This window comes from Rhodamnia argentea, chromosome 7, assembly GCF_020921035.1.
Source record: "Rhodamnia argentea isolate NSW1041297 chromosome 7, ASM2092103v1, whole genome shotgun sequence".
NCBI classification, from domain to species: Eukaryota; Viridiplantae; Streptophyta; class Magnoliopsida; order Myrtales; family Myrtaceae; genus Rhodamnia; species Rhodamnia argentea.
Genome location: NC_063156.1, coordinates 11,210,490 through 11,226,349, shown reverse-complemented (window position 1 = coordinate 11,226,349; position 15,860 = coordinate 11,210,490). Strand labels below are relative to the sequence as shown.

General features: G+C 37.9%; 1 protein-coding gene across 1 annotated transcript; it reads right to left on the bottom strand.

Annotated features, from left to right (window-relative positions):
- Positions 1 to 14,341: 14,341 nt before the first annotated feature.
- Positions 14,342 to 15,144, bottom strand: LOC115737751. Its single transcript, XM_030670074.2, has one exon. The coding sequence runs from the start codon at positions 15,108 to 15,110 to the stop codon at positions 14,493 to 14,495; it is 618 nt and encodes a 205-aa protein (XP_030525934.1). The 5' UTR covers positions 15,111 to 15,144; the 3' UTR covers positions 14,342 to 14,492.
- Between the last annotated feature and the right edge of the window lie 716 nt (positions 15,145 to 15,860).

Sequence of the window (15,860 nt, the reverse complement as noted above, 5' to 3'; positions counted from 1 at the left end):
GGAATTTTTCTGTTTTATAATTTTTAATTACTTTTTTTTGGTCGAAAATAATTTTTAATTAGTTATTAGTTGGATTTCCTTTCTTGGTTTTCTTGTTTAATTGCTGGGTTATCTTTCCTACATTGCTTAATTCCTATTCGGTTATCCAGCCTAGCCAATGGGATCAAGCCACTTGGAAAAGTGGTCCTCGTGAGATGAGAAGGCCTAAATTACCCGAAAAATTGTCCATTTTCAATCCCAATTCTGCTTCGGACCTTTTTTTTTTTACTAAAAGAAAATTCCAAACTTTAGTTTCATTCTTAATTTTGCCCCAATTTTGTTGTCTACAAAAAAAAAACTCAAAACTTTTGATCCGATCTCGAATCAGTTTCGAACTTTTTTTTATTAAAAAAAATTATCAACTTTCGATCTAATTTCAAATGTTACACCCATTGATCCTCCATCCAAAAGTCATCATTTTAGTTGTTTGACGTGGCATTTCTATGTCAAGAACAAATTGATCTTATTAAGATGATGTCAAACAATCATCTCCAAAATGAAAGGGCGGGGTAAGGCCACAGGCCGACTTGACTCGTGTCAATAATGCAACCACGGGGGAAATTATCAAAAAAGTCATAAACATATTGCAATTGCCCCAATTCAGTCCTAAACTTTTTTTTTTTTTTGCTGATTCAGTCATAAACATTTTACAATTGTGTCATTTCAATCCATCCAGAAAATTTTGGCCCGCCGATGCTAGCTTGGATGCCGGCCAGCTGGTGCTGATGTGAACGCCGGCCGGTCGGCGATCGAATATTTCAATATTTTTTTAAATTTTTTTTATAATTTTTATGTTTTTATGTTTTTTTTTTCTTTTTTCCTTTTTTTTTTCTGCCCTCTCCCCTCCCCAACTCCCCTCCAGCCGGCCAAAAAAAAGGAAAAATAAAAAAATCATAAAAAATTTTAAAAAATTATTAAAATATTCGATCGCGGCCAGCCGGCGTTCATGTCAGCGCCGGCCGCCTAAAATTCACCGGATGGACTGAAATGACACAATTGCAAAATATTTAGGACTAAATCATCCAAAAAAAGTTTAAGACTAAATTAGCGCAATTATAATAAATTTAGGACTTTTTTAGTAATTTTCCCCGCAACCACGCAAAGTGACGGACAATGGCGGCACATGTTGTGGTGGACTAACTCACACTTCTGTAAATTTAGAGAATTTGCTTTTATACTTATAAGTTTAACTAGTCTTGTTGAGAGCACTTTAAAAGTAAAATACTGAATGCACCATATCAATCGATGTAGGGAAGTATGCCCTTAAGATTGTATAGGAAGGCAGACTTTGTTGGGGAGCATGAAAACTAGCTTGGACATCACTTGGCTGCTAAAACAAAATCATGTGAACGATCTTCTTGAAAGCATTAATTAAATATATTTAATTTGAAATAATTCAATTTCAAAATGCTGATTGTGTGTATCATGTGAATAATCAGTACTCTAAGCTGTAAATTTTTCTTAATGGACTGCTTAAAAAGTGTTTTTTTTTTTTTGCGCTTGTTATGCCATGCATTTCATAAATAACTATTCTAGAATATTATTTGATTATTCAACGCAAATGGTAAAGACAATTCAAAATTCAATTAAGATGCATGCAAGAAAATTTACCCAATCATTCATAAACTTATTGTAAGGATGTCAATTCAATCCTAAATTTTTTCATTTTGCCAATTTCGTCCCTAAGCTTTTGTATAAAATTCCAATGTAGTCATTTCTGTCAATTTTTACCAGATATGTCCGGCTTGGCGGTCTAGTCATCATTGTTTGTCTTATGTGGCATGTCGTCACGTTAACGATTTGCATGAAAATTGGCCATAATTATTACATTAAAAATTTATGCAAAAGTTTAGGATTAAACTGGCAAAATTAAAAAGTTTAAGATAGAATTGGCACCCGTACAATAGATTTAAGACCGATTAGATAATTTTCCCGATGCAAGAATTTTAATGCATTCACTAGGGATCCAATTATCCTTTACATATGGAAGACCAAATTTATGCGGCGATCGCATGCTCTTTCCACGTAGCGTTACGAGTTTCTTTTCACGTTAATTCACGTCTAACTTAGATCGACTCTATTCGTTCTCTTGTAACATATAACAACACGAATTTCTCTATTGTTGTGTTCGAACTTTGATTGAGGGTAATTACGAATTTACTTGGAACGTAAGTTCAATATCATCGGGGGCCTAATGCCTCCGAAGTGGAACGCGATTACAGTACCATCTTGTCAGTCAATTCCAAATAGTGAAGGAAGTATTCGGATTGGCTCTCGAGTGTGCGGAATACAATCACACACTGGCCATTCTCAGAAGAAGAAAGAAAGGTACTCTTTCCATTTAAGAGCAGCGTTAATGAAATAAGATTTGAAGAAACATGTCGTCGATGACTTAAAAGATCTCTTTCAAACTGAACAAATTGTTTGGGATCACACTGATAAGGTATTTTGAGGATGAAATGATGGGCGTCATGCGATGATGTTCTTTCGATCTAGGAGGAATATCGCTAGGGTTTCTGCATGTAGCACTACCTAACTCGACCCATAGTCTTAAATTACTTTCACATTTAATCAATTTATAAAAATTCATAACCAAATTGAGGTAAGAGTGCGGAGTGAATGAGCGCGTGATCGAGTGAGGGCGAGAGAGAATAAAGAGTGAGTCATACGGTTGCCTCACTCATCTCGCGCTCGCTCACTCAATGAGTTTCCTAGATTTGATTAAATATTAGAATAATTTATAAATATGAGTCGAGACATGTATGATTCACTATATTTATATTGTAATAAATTGGTCATAAACGGATTAAATATATCTTTTTGATGTGGATCGTTTATGATTCGGTCCACCCATTTGACAGATCTAGATCCGACTAGTCCCGACCAAGTTGGTTTTATCTTGGGAAGAAGAATTCATGATTTGTAACCATCGTTAAGGAAAAATACCACGTGTGACGCCCAAAAGAAAAAAAAAAACCTAAGGGAAAGTCTCCCATCTAGAACTGGCCCGAAGTCTCGCAACTCTTCTTCGCGGACGATCTCTTTTGGTTTTCAGAACTTAGTGTCGCAGTGCAATAAGGCGTCTAGGGTTGGCAGAAGGCCTCGGGCTTGCATGATAAATCCCTTTGGGATGTCAATTGGATCTCTCTTGGGGACCCTATTGGAGAAATGATTCAAAGTCCTTTGCATAGAGATGGAGATGATCTTTAAGGTCAAGGACTGCTGGAATGGATGTGGGAATTGGAACTAGGGAAATCTATCCAAAAAGTCTTAATTCTACTATACGACGGCCAATTCAGTCCTATTCTTTTCGATTTTGCAAATTTAATCCTAAACATTTTGACAACTTTCCAATTTAATATCAAACCTTCCAATTGTGTCAATTAACTTTTACACATTTTGATGATTTGTCAATTAAATCCTAAACTTTTTGATGATTTATCAATTTAGTTCTCTCGGGCAATTTTGGCATGAATTTGCTAAGGTGGCGGACTAAGCAATAGAGAATGGCCGGAGCTAACATGAATAATTTTTATTAACTTTTTCTAAATTTTTTATAATATTTTTATTTTTATTATTTTCCTTTTTCATTGTTTTATTTTGTTTCATTCATCCTCTAGCCAATGGCCATCAACTAGCCAGGTGCGAGCCTTGGTAGGGGCTGAGTGAGGCTTACCCTCTGGATCTAGCAAGGGTGGAGCCTTGCTAGGGGTAAGGTGAGGTCATCAGCCGACCATGCCATATAAAATGAGTAGCCTTGATTAGACCATCACGTCGGCGATTTCCGATCAGAACCGACCGAACTAACTAAATTGGCAAATCATCAACGGGTTTAGGATTAAATTGGTACAATTGAAAGGTTTAAGACACTAAAATTGGCAAGTTGTCAACAAAAAAAATTTAGGACTAAATTGGTAAAATTGAAAAGTTTAAGAGTAAATTAGCTGTCGTATAATAGGTTTAGGATTTTTTGGGCAATTTCCACATTAGGAATTTGCTCTAGCTCGCGGCCACAGACGCTCGAACTTTGACCTTGCTTGAGCCATAGTCAATCAAACTCATGCTCTGAGCTCTCGTGGCCACCGTGGTTGCTCGAGCTTGAGCTTGCGGCCATGGACGCTCAAGCTTTCGAGCTCACGTTTGCCCCGGAAGCTTGAGCTTCGAGCTAGCGAGGGGTCGCCATGGTCGCTCGAGCTCAATCTCTAAGTGGGCGTCGATACTCGAGCTTCGAGCTGTACGCTCGCAGCAACGGCCACGAGCTCGAATCTCGCTTCTGCTGCCACATCCTGCGGAGCTATTTGATCTCATGGCTATAGCGAATTCGGTCGCGTGATCCCGATCTAAACACTATCGGCGACACTTCTTAAAGAGTAAAGGGACGCGTCTCAACAATAACGAATACAACAACTACTTCGAAGAGCAAAATTACAGATACCAACGGCGACATTAACCCACCTAAAAAACTAGAAGACAAATAATTAGGAAGTCATCAGACCAACCTGCTGTGCACCCCCACCTAGTAACCTAATCATAAATAAATTCTATAGTTGGTATGTCGGAACCGAATTGGAAAATCGTACCGAAATTTCGTGCATTTTCAGTTCAGTTTGAATAATGAAAAAGTGAACGTTCTCTTTTTCGGCTAAGGTTTTTTCGGTTTGATTCGGTTAGGTTAACCACACTGTAACCTAAATTCCCAACAAAAACTGAATGCTCGACTTAAAACCTCTTTTCTTTCTCACCCCTCTCAAAATTGTCTTGAACCCTAATCTTTGTCTCTCTCCTCCATTCCGAAATAGAAAACATGAATCCATCGTGATTCGGTTCGGTTCGGTTCGGATCAAGTTTCCTACAATCGGAACCGAACCGTTGACACCGCTCTCAAGAACCATCCGAAGGACAAAGAACTCTGACAACTTCACACGACAAGTCTTGAATACCGTGGAGGCGTTCGGTAACAGATGATCCCGACCACCTAAGTAGTAGGTAGGAGAGACCCGAAAACACGAACCACGCCGTTTCAATTTAACTAGATTATCTCCCTTGCGCGAGCCATCCCAAATGAGTATTTTTGAAGTTTGATGAAATCCATGCATGCGTCAAAGTCACCAGAAAACAATAGATGTTCTTGGGAAATTAACAAGGAGATTCTGTAGAGCTTAGGACAAAAACCCGCGCACACGCGTACTCGTACATTGTTGGGCTTGGGAACAAGCGATGAGCTTCTAAACTTAGCACCACTGCTTGCTGCCGTCTCTTGTGTCCGAGGCCATTAATTTCATGGGAATTCGAACCGGCAATCGGCAAGATTCGATCAGTCATCACATGATCTGCGAGCGGCTTTCGTGCTCGAACAGACGACCACCCATTATCGACGTTGTTAATTCTTCTTCTCCTTCTTTAAAAAGAAATCAAGATAATTATTGGTTTTCACATGAGATGAATATCCATCTTTGTAAGAGATGACACTCCACTTCCAACTTCAGCCCAACTGGAAGAAGCTTGCGTTGAACTTGACCCAAACAACTCGACGTCCACGGCGGCGATTTATCTCCACAACATCAGACTTGAGGAAGAGGATAAAGCGTTTAGAAAGCCATGGGAGAACGGTGTACAAGAGGGAGATTTCTACAGCGCCGTTCCTTTTCAACTCATGGCAGAAGTTACCCTTGCATAGGCGGAGCCGAGCCAAGGGTAATTCAGTAATCGTACGCACTTCTGGCATCTTGAATACGACAATAATACAAGCAGTCGTAGCCAGCACCACTAGAACTACGCATGTACCTTGCAAAGATGCATGTCGAGGCTGAAGGACCATGTTAAAATATTTTGGCCAAAACTTTAAAAGGTTTAGGACTAAATTAAAAAATCATCAAAAAGTTTAGGACTAAATCGACACAATTAAAAAGTTTACCACTGAATTGGCAATCACACAATTAGGACTCTGTGAACAATTTTCTTGCTGTAATGTAGCAATGCTATTCAGAGCTTGGTTCCATCATGACTATACTAGATGGTAGATGTGCCGGTTAGTGGTGTCGCGAAGCATAGCAATGAGGTAGAGACTCAAGTTGCGGATGGTGCAATGTATAAGGCTCGCCTAGAAGGCAAATTAATTGAGATTTATGTGTGAGGATAGTAGGTCAAAGAGAACTCACATCAAAGAATTGATATGATGTGAACGAGCGATTAATATTTTAGCCGGCCCAACATCCATTTAAGCGTATAACTAGACTTATGTGTCCAACTATTAGTAAGTTTCGATTTGGGATACGTCTGGGTGATCCCTTCAAGTTGAAGTATCGGACTTGAATGTCCCCCCGCAAGGCTACATCTGCCAACCCTCACTCGTTGCTATGCTATTATTCTAACTTTTGTTAGAATAGTAAAACAAACGTATAATGCCTTTATATTTGTTTTTTGGTTGAATAATACCTTTATATTAATGAGGAAAATTTTTAAATAAAGGCCTAAAACAAATCTTGTTTAAAATAAGGGTCTGAAGTGACCAAATCGTATCAAATAATGACATGAAGTGAACCTTTTCAAATAAGAGCTAAAGTAGCAATATCGTCTCAAAGAAGGCCCAACCTTGTTAGTGGAAGGGCATTTTCGTCTTTTTATTTTTTGATTTTTTTTTCCTTTTTCTTTTTTTTTTTTTTTTTTTTTTTACTTTTTTTCCTCTTCCATCCACCGTCGAGCGAGGGCAGCCCTTGCCTAAGACCGTCGATGGCTGGCTATGGCTAGGGAGGAAAGGAGAAAAAGAAAAAAAAAGAAAAAGAAAGTAAAAAATTGAAATTAAATAATTATATACTTAGATTTTTTTTTCACCGAAATATCCCTTCTCCGATGGTCAAATTTGTTACATGTTCATCAGTTAGCCAAAAGTCTTTATTTGTGTCGACTTGGCCACTTTTTATTGGTATTTCAAATAATTTGATCACTTCATGTCCTTATTTTGAAATTTTCCTAATATAGAAAGTCCAAAGCAGAATCTAAACTCGAGCCTTTTGGACGAACCTATCCACCTACCTCGAAACGCTCGAGCAATTAAGGTATGGCTAACCTAGGTAGGTATTAGCATTTGCTCCTTTATACTCCAAATCTCCAATACGCGATTCTTCTTTGTCTCAGGCCCCGGCGCTTAATCCAGCAAAAGCAATAATGAAAAAAGCTCGGTAATGATGCGTTTGTTTAGTGAATTTTTTTTTTCAAACATTATTTTTCTAAAGATGATCAGTGTTATAACTTACAAAAATGATCAAAGAAATATATTTAATCATCAATCAAAATGTTTAGACTTAAATTTTTTATTCGCAAGGAAAACATTGTCTGTGTAATATTTTTCTAAATGATGCAAACATCGATTTTAGAAAAACGTTATCAAAATCATTCATTTATAGGTTTAGGAAACACACCCGTGTCAATATGTTTTTGCCTTATGAATCGTCTCGGAAAAAAGGACAGACATTAGACAAAGTGTAAAAATGATGCTTCCTCCCAGTGTCCACACCAAGTCCCCATGATGAATTGAAAAATTAGCAAGCTCTCGCGCCCCAGCAAGCCCAACCCTACGGTTCATCCAAATATAAACCAACCCTACTCTCACAGAAGATCTAAATCATCTCAATTCTCAAATGCTCCTCTCTCTCTCTCTCTCTCTCTGCTCATATTTCACTGACTTCATGAAGATCTGTCCCGGCGTTTTTGCTGCCATGTTCATCTCGTTCCTCGTCCTCGACAACACCCTCTTGATCTGCACCGCCTTTTCCATCTACCACAAACCTGAGAATACTCCGGGGAACACTGCACCGAGGAGGCTCGCGATGTTTTCGGCTCGTAACCGTAGCCCTGATTTCATCAGTTCAAGCAAGGGTGAAGGCGGAACGGTAACAGAAGATCCAAGAGCCGGGAAAGCCGCCGAGGCGTGCCTGAGGAGAGCCCCACAAAGCGTGCCCAACCCTACTCAGAACAAGTGAAGCTCTTTTCTGCAGCAACTGCGTGAATATGCACATCCTTGTGATGCACATTAACTAGATCAAGTGGGCTGGGGCTGTCAACGAATGCTGCGAAGTCTTTGGGTTTCTCCTTTTTCCAAGTTTCTATCCATGTCTTGTCCTTTTGGGGTTTTCACTTTCTTTTCATTTTGCATCACTCTCTCACGGAGTCGCATATCTTCTCACCAAAGTCGTTCAAAGCTGTTGATGCATGTGTTGGGAAAATTATCCAAAAAGTCATAAACCTATTATACATTAATTAATTTAGTCTTAAACTTATCACATTTTGCCAATGTGATAAGGTTTGTGATTCAATTGGCAAAATCGAAATATTTGGGACTCGATTGACAAAATTGAAAGGTTTAAGACTGAATTGGCAAAAATGCAATAAGTTTAAGACTTTTTGGATAATTTTGCATACGTGTGTTTATACCTTAAACGAGCTTATGTAATATGAGGCAACATTGGTAAGGCTTGTGTCATAACTTCTATTTTTCTACTAAGCCAAAATGAGTCTCTCTATTTCTTAGCATGTTTTTAGCTTAATCTAATTAACTTAAATTGTGACCGCTACACCAAGTATATCCTAGACTAAAATCATCGAAATGAAGCATTATCATCTCACTATGCTCATCATCTATGGATATCTGCATTTTTCGAGGAAATTGTCCAATCAGTCCTAAGCCTTTTGTATGAATGCATATTCAGTTCTAAACTTGTTAATTTCGCCAATTTAGTCCTACATCTTTGCATGAAATAGCAATGTCGTCCTTTCGGTTAAGTTTTACCGAAAATTATTTATGTGGCGGTGTGCCATGAAGAACTTCCGATGATGATTGGACCCCTACGTCAGCGATTTTCAGTGAGAATTGGCCGGAATGACTACATTTGCATTTCACACAAAGTTTTAAGACAAAATTGGCAAAATTGATATGTTTAGGACTTAATTGACATCCGGACAATAGATTTTATTCAGTAATTTTTCATTTGTTTTTCTATGGGTTCACAAAACATCACTAGAGATCATTTGTTTTTCTTTTTTTGGTCAAAAGAAATATTCCATTCCGTAAGCACAATAATACTTGAGAGGTATATAGAAGACTTTCAATCCTAGCAAATCTCAAATAAGCGTAGAACGATACAAGTATCGTAAAGTAAATTACAAAGTATATTTTGCAGTTAAAAGCACACTCACATCCCTTAAGAATCGATCTATCGCCGTAAATGTTCGGCGGCTAATCACCAAATTCAATGATGAGCACAATCGAGATCTTTCACGTAATTTGCAACGGCTTTGGCCGCGTGTCTAGGTTTGACATTCTCATCACCATCACCAAGCAATAATACCAACATCAATATGTTGGAAAGACACGAATCAAATACATGTAAGAAACTCATATATATATATATATATATATATATATATATATATATATATATATATATAGTTCGGGAGAGTAAACTCTTGAATCTAAATGCACATATAAACTGGGAGGGTAGAACAGCCTAATCTCAAAGAGATTGTAAAGTCACGTCACAAACATCTTTCTTGGTGGTCGTCGATTGGACGAATGGTCAAATTAGTCTTCACGTTCATCAAAGATTACCTGCATAAACTTATTCACATACAAAACAAAAACTCCCAAAACAAAGTGAAAGAAAAAAGAAAAAATAATTCAGGCAAATAAAGAAAGTTTTGAACACCCTGCAAAGATCCCTAAATGCCCAACACTTGAATCTGTACAAAAAAAAGTAGAAATCTTAAAGATGATATGGCAGAGAGGAAGAGAGATAGAAAGGAGGGGAAGAGGGAGAGAGAGAAACCTTTCTCTCCCTTAGGAAGTTCCACTGGCGGCCGCTAAAACCCTAGAAAGAAAGAGAGCGCTAGGACTTGCTAGTACATTTGTGATAAATTTACCATAAATTATGTTTTTAATCACTAAAAATCCCAAATTAATACACATGTAATAAATTTATACCAAACTAATCTTTTAACCACAAAAAATCTCAAACTGGTAATAATTTTACCCTCTATTAATTTGCATTAATTTAGGTTAATACTACAAAAAACTTCAAACTAGCACACAAATGACAAAAGGAGGGTAAAAATCCCAAATCGGTGCACCCGTCGGTTGCCGCGTGTCATCCAACTCAGCAATTTGATGGTAAAATTTAACATGAACTAAAAGAATGTAAATTTATCACAAGTGTACCGGTTTGGGGCTTTAGGTGGTCAAAAGATTAATTTCGGATAAATTTATTATAAGTATACCGGTTTGAGGTTTTTTTATGATATTAACCCTTAAAATAAACACCAAACTATTTTTTTGGCTCCTTTGTGTTTATGTTTAAGTTTTTTTTGGACTTCTTCTTCCGTGGCAAACAAGATCTCTTTATCGGGAAAATTAGTTTTGAGCGCGGATCTCCATAGTCCTTGACCTTTCTTTAAGGGAAATTATCCAATCAATCATAAACCTGTTGCACATGAGTCAAATTTAGTCTTAAACTTTTCAATTTTGTTAGATTTGGTCCTAAACCTTTGAGCGAAATTTTGATGTAGTCATTTTGGTCAATTTTCGTCGAAATCATTGACATGGCAGTGTGCCACGTAGAATGGCCAAAAATGACTAGACCGCCACGTCGGCGCTTAATGGCAGAAATTGACCTAAAAGGCTATGTTGGAATTTTTACACAATGGTTTAGAAGTGAATTGACAAAATTGAAAAATTTGTGATTGAATTGATATCCGTACAAATTATTTATGACTGATGGGGTAGCCTTAGAGTGCTAGATTCGATCATAATCCTTTCAAAGACACAAATAGGCGATCAAAATGGCTACTACATTTCTGCAGGTTAATTTCTGATAAGGTCGATCAAGAACCTGAAGCTTACTATCGGTTCCAAACTTCCAGCATGCAGAAAGGTCGGGAACAATAGTTATGTATATGTTCTTCTTTGTCGATGAGAACCCGGTGGAGAAATTACTCTGCGCCCCCTAAATTATAAAATTTTCGTACTTTGAACCCTAAAATTCTCAAAATCACCATAATCTGTTAAATTTGACGGAAAATATTTCCAAGTTTGCCCCATAAGGTATTCATTTTATTTCAAATTTCCTCCCCAAATCTATCCATCGAAAACACATTGAAACTGCCTTAGTTAAGGAATTTTTGAATTCGGAGGAGCTTCTTATGCCTTTATTGTGCACGCATACTTTATCCTCGTTTGATTTGAATGAATCCATGAAACTATGGGCATTCACTTTTCCTCTAAAGCCGGTCTTCAAGTTAGGAAGCAAGGGGACCAGAAAGAAGAAAAGAAAAGAACTGAGTCCTGAAGTGCAAGGAACAGAAAAATTTTGGAATAAAGAGATGTCTGCGTCAATAGAAGAATCGATGCCTTACCACCTTATTTCTGCTTTTTCAGAGAGTCCTAAGACTGTGCAAAGCATTATTGACATGACCAGTCATAGTATAGTCTGGCATCGATCAATTAATTTGGTGTTTCGTCAGTAGCGATTCTCTCCCTTGGTTCACTTCGATGTAAAGCTTTGTACTACTGTTACCTGGAATTATCAAACGGACGTATCATGTCATAAAAAATCCGATCTAAATAGACAAATTTAATCTGTTTCTGACTTATTTAGTGCAATACAAATTTAGTACTTCATGCCCGATTCGACTTGTACCCACTCCATACTCGGGTCATCGTATATTATTTAATTCAAATCTTGAAAACTTCATATTCAAACTAACGTGAGAGTGCAGAGTGAGTGAGCGTGAAATCGAGTGAGGGTGAGAGAGAATGAAGAGAGACTCATAGAGGTGGGTTGATCCAAGTAAGTTGTAAACTCATTTACGACCCATTTAACATTCATATTATGTTTAAATTCATTTATTTTTTTCTTCCTTTTACTTTTTTTTTCTAAAGAAGTCTTGGCAGATGATGATAATAATAATAATAATAATAATAATAATAATAATAATAATAATCATCATCATCATCATCATCATATTTTTTTAAAAAATTATAAAAATTATTCACTAAATTTCTACTGCTTGAAAGTGTTTTAGCAATATTATTCTTTTTAAAATGATTAGAAACAAGTTTCCTAGATTCGTTAAATACGAAAGTGTTTAACTAATATTGATCGAATCAAGTGTGGGACGAGTATGGGTTGATTCGATATAAGTTGTTAGATTTGTATTGCATGAAAATATGTAAAAACGGGTTAAATGGGTTAATTTGGGTATGATCATTTTCGACTCGACCCACTTGTTTGACATGTCTAACTACGTCAAAGAATGGCGAAACTTACCCACAAAAGTATACATATTGTAGGGATCAATTTTGTCCTAAACTTTTCAATTTGACAAATTTAGTCTTGAACATATATATGATTTTTCGATGTAGTTTATTCTGGCCAATTTTAGTTGGAAATCGTTGACGTGAATGCCAAGCCTCCTATATGGCATGACCAACATTGAATTGGACAATTTTTTCATTTTTTTTAAATTCACATTTATAAAAGATAAATGAAAAAAATAAAAAATAAAAAAATAAAATTTTAAAGAAATTGCAAAAATTATCCATGTCGGCGTCGGTTGTGCCACACATGATGACTAGCGTCAACGTCATCAATTTCTGACCAAAATTTTATTAAAGGACTACATTTCCAAATTGTCAAAAGATTTAGGACTGAATTTGCCAAATCAAAAAGTTTATAACTGAATTAGCATTCATACAATAGCTTACGATATGATTGAATTAGCATTCATACGCTAGCTTATGACTTTTTTGTTTTTTAAATTATCCCTCCAAGAATGCAGCTGCGGCTGTTGACGAGAGGAAAGCTGGCAAGGGAAGGTTCCAACTTCCAAGTCAGTTATTAACCCTACAATCATGATTTTTTTTCCCCTCGAAATCTGAAAATACAAAATTTATTCGAAGTTGCAGAAAGGAAAATAAAGAAAATTATACAACAATTCTATACTTAATGTTCCGATACTTGGCGAGATTGCGAGTGTTTTCATGTTAAAACCAAATAGATTGTGAGTGCCAAAGTAAGATTTTAAAAGTAGAAATCCCTTCAAACGGTCTCGTATGATTGTTGCCGTAAATCTCTGGCCGACGAGACTACCCTCGCTCACGGGGAACGCATGTAGAGTCGAAGTGGTTGGGCAATCCAAGGGTACAACTCCTTGTGAAAAGAAAAAAAAAATCACAATCCATCACCATCTGAACCAGACCCATGTGCAAATTGAAGCGGGCTGTTTTAGAGAAACCCAACATCGAAGAATCGATTGTTGTGTTGAGTTATTAACATATCTTAGTCAGCTCATAGCTCGTTGATTTAAGTTTCTGAATGAAGGTGAGTCTAACTGGATATATTGACGGACTTAAACTTGGGCTCCCTCTTAGCGATCTCCACAAGTGAAGGTATTAGATTTTTACTGCGCACTCCCGCCATGAACAAAGGTGCATCAATCGGACATCGTATAAAAGTTGCATTTGTGTTCTCCGAGATCATTACTGACCATCATCAATGGATAGATCGATATCGCTTCGAAAAAGTTCGCGGTCTCACATCTCCATTGGCTTCACATCGAATGGCTCAAGAATTACTCGAGAATTAAATCACATAATTTCACTATCTGTATTAAGAAAAATTGCATAAATCACCAAGATAGTGACGGAGAGATCCCCATGATCCTAGGCTTTTAACAAACATAAAAAAAAAAAAAAAAAAATAAACATATCAATTTCCTCGAACCAAACCTTACTTTTTCCCCTTTACCTTTGAAGGCCGAACCAGTGGGGCCCCCCCAATGAAATCCGAGCATCGTCAGCCAGATACATCCTACGTTAATTTACTTAAGACTAATCAACTTGTAATAAAGGGACACGCACGTCTGCCGCCGAACGAACAGCCTCAAAAAGCTCCCAGATATATTGTTTAATTAACGTCCTCAATCCCCGTAATCCCATCATTAATATTATTAATTATTAAAAAGTAAATAAAATGTAGGTAAAAATGTGGGTTCCCTCTTTTTTGGCCCTTTTTCAATTTTTCCCTCCTTATCTTATCTTTGCATGTTCATCAGCTTTCGTAAAAGCTAAGATCAAGACTTGACTTTGTAATCCTGCAATTGAAAAATTGAATCCGCAAGCGCCAAAACGACCCGATATTTGTGGTAACTTTAGGTTATTTTTGTGTTTGATTATGCCCGAAAGCTAAACATTACACGCGAAATAAGACATAATAATTTCGAGAAAAAATGACGAATTTCGACGTCATAAATATGAAGTAGCAAGCACGTGACTAATTTAGCCGTTCATAAGCTTGAATTATACCCATCTTGCGCCCAACAAGTTTAACCCACAAGCGAGTTAGAAGTAAGTCAAACCGATTAACATCACCAGCTACCAAAAACTAAGAAGACCCATTGAAATTTCAAATGCCTCTCGCTAGCATTTCTTGGAACCTCCTGTCCGACTCTTGCTTCTCCAGGATGAACTTCTCGCGGCACTTGGCGATGAACACGTCGGCGAGCTCGTCGATCTCGTGGGTGCCGTTCGGCTCGGCGAGGCCGCCGCTTGCTTTGGCCTTGCTCTTCTCTTCCAGCCACTGGAGATAGCCGGACAGCTGCGACTCCCCCTCGTCCTCGCACTCGGCAGCCGGCGCCTCCGACGTGGGGATCGCACAGTTCCACGTCGAGTCGTAGTACAGGTGGTTCGTCCGGAACCCGTCCAGGACCGAGGCCGGGGCGGCGGAGAACGAGCGCGAGGAGCACCAGTTGTAGTACATCCGGAACGACCCGATGTACATCTTGCTCTTCCGCCTGTTCTTGGCGAAGTAAACGAAGTAGACGGGCGGCCCCTTCTTGACGACGTCGGCGAGGAAAGACTTGGCCTTCGAGAGGGCTCGGGCGATGCGGCAGGCGCGCGAGAAGATGAGGTTCTGGATTAGGGTTTTGAGCTTCATGGTGATGGAAGCAGAGGGAGATGGCGCTTTGGTTGAGAAGATCCGAGGGGAATGGAGGGTTCCTAGATTGGATATTGGACCGACCATTTATTTTTTTTGGAAGCGAGATGAGAGGAATGATGGCCCTGAAGGGGGCTCTAGGCAGTGTATTTATAGAGAATTCTGATGACCGAATTGCCCCGTACTTGTGAAATAATATAAAGAAGAAACCCATGGACGCTTTTTAGATAATGGGTGATGTTTGCTTTTTGGCTTTCAAGATTTGCAAATGATAGGGACCAAAATTTCTGAGAACTATGGCTTCTTGGTTTTAGGAAATTCCCTTTATAGGTAACATATATTATATACACATCTATAAATATAATATACACGCATACATTCTATATATATTTTGTTGAGGGGCTCCTCAAGAGCACTTGATAAGTAGTTAGTTATGAAAATTGTGCGGTTTTCACCACGCTATCTGCCCCGATACGATTTTTCAACACTTTTGAATGTTGCATTATTCTGAATTAAGTGTGATTAACTAGTGCCTTACGGACACTCGTTAACGCAACCCGATGATAGAATGGCTTTGCTAATGAATACTTTTACGATACTTAATAAGCGTACTTTGGTAGAACCCGAAAAATCGTGCATCGTATTACTCATTTACTTAACAGGCGTCTCGAGGGCATTCGTCCACAAAAATCTAGAGTATAATATAGACGGGGTCTATCGATAGCGGGTACTCTTAGAGTGCTCATAGAGCATCCCGAGCTAGTGTTTTTTGTAATTAAGAATTGCATTTTGTTTTCTTAAGTTAATCCTTGATTAGTGTCTACGGTATAGAATCAA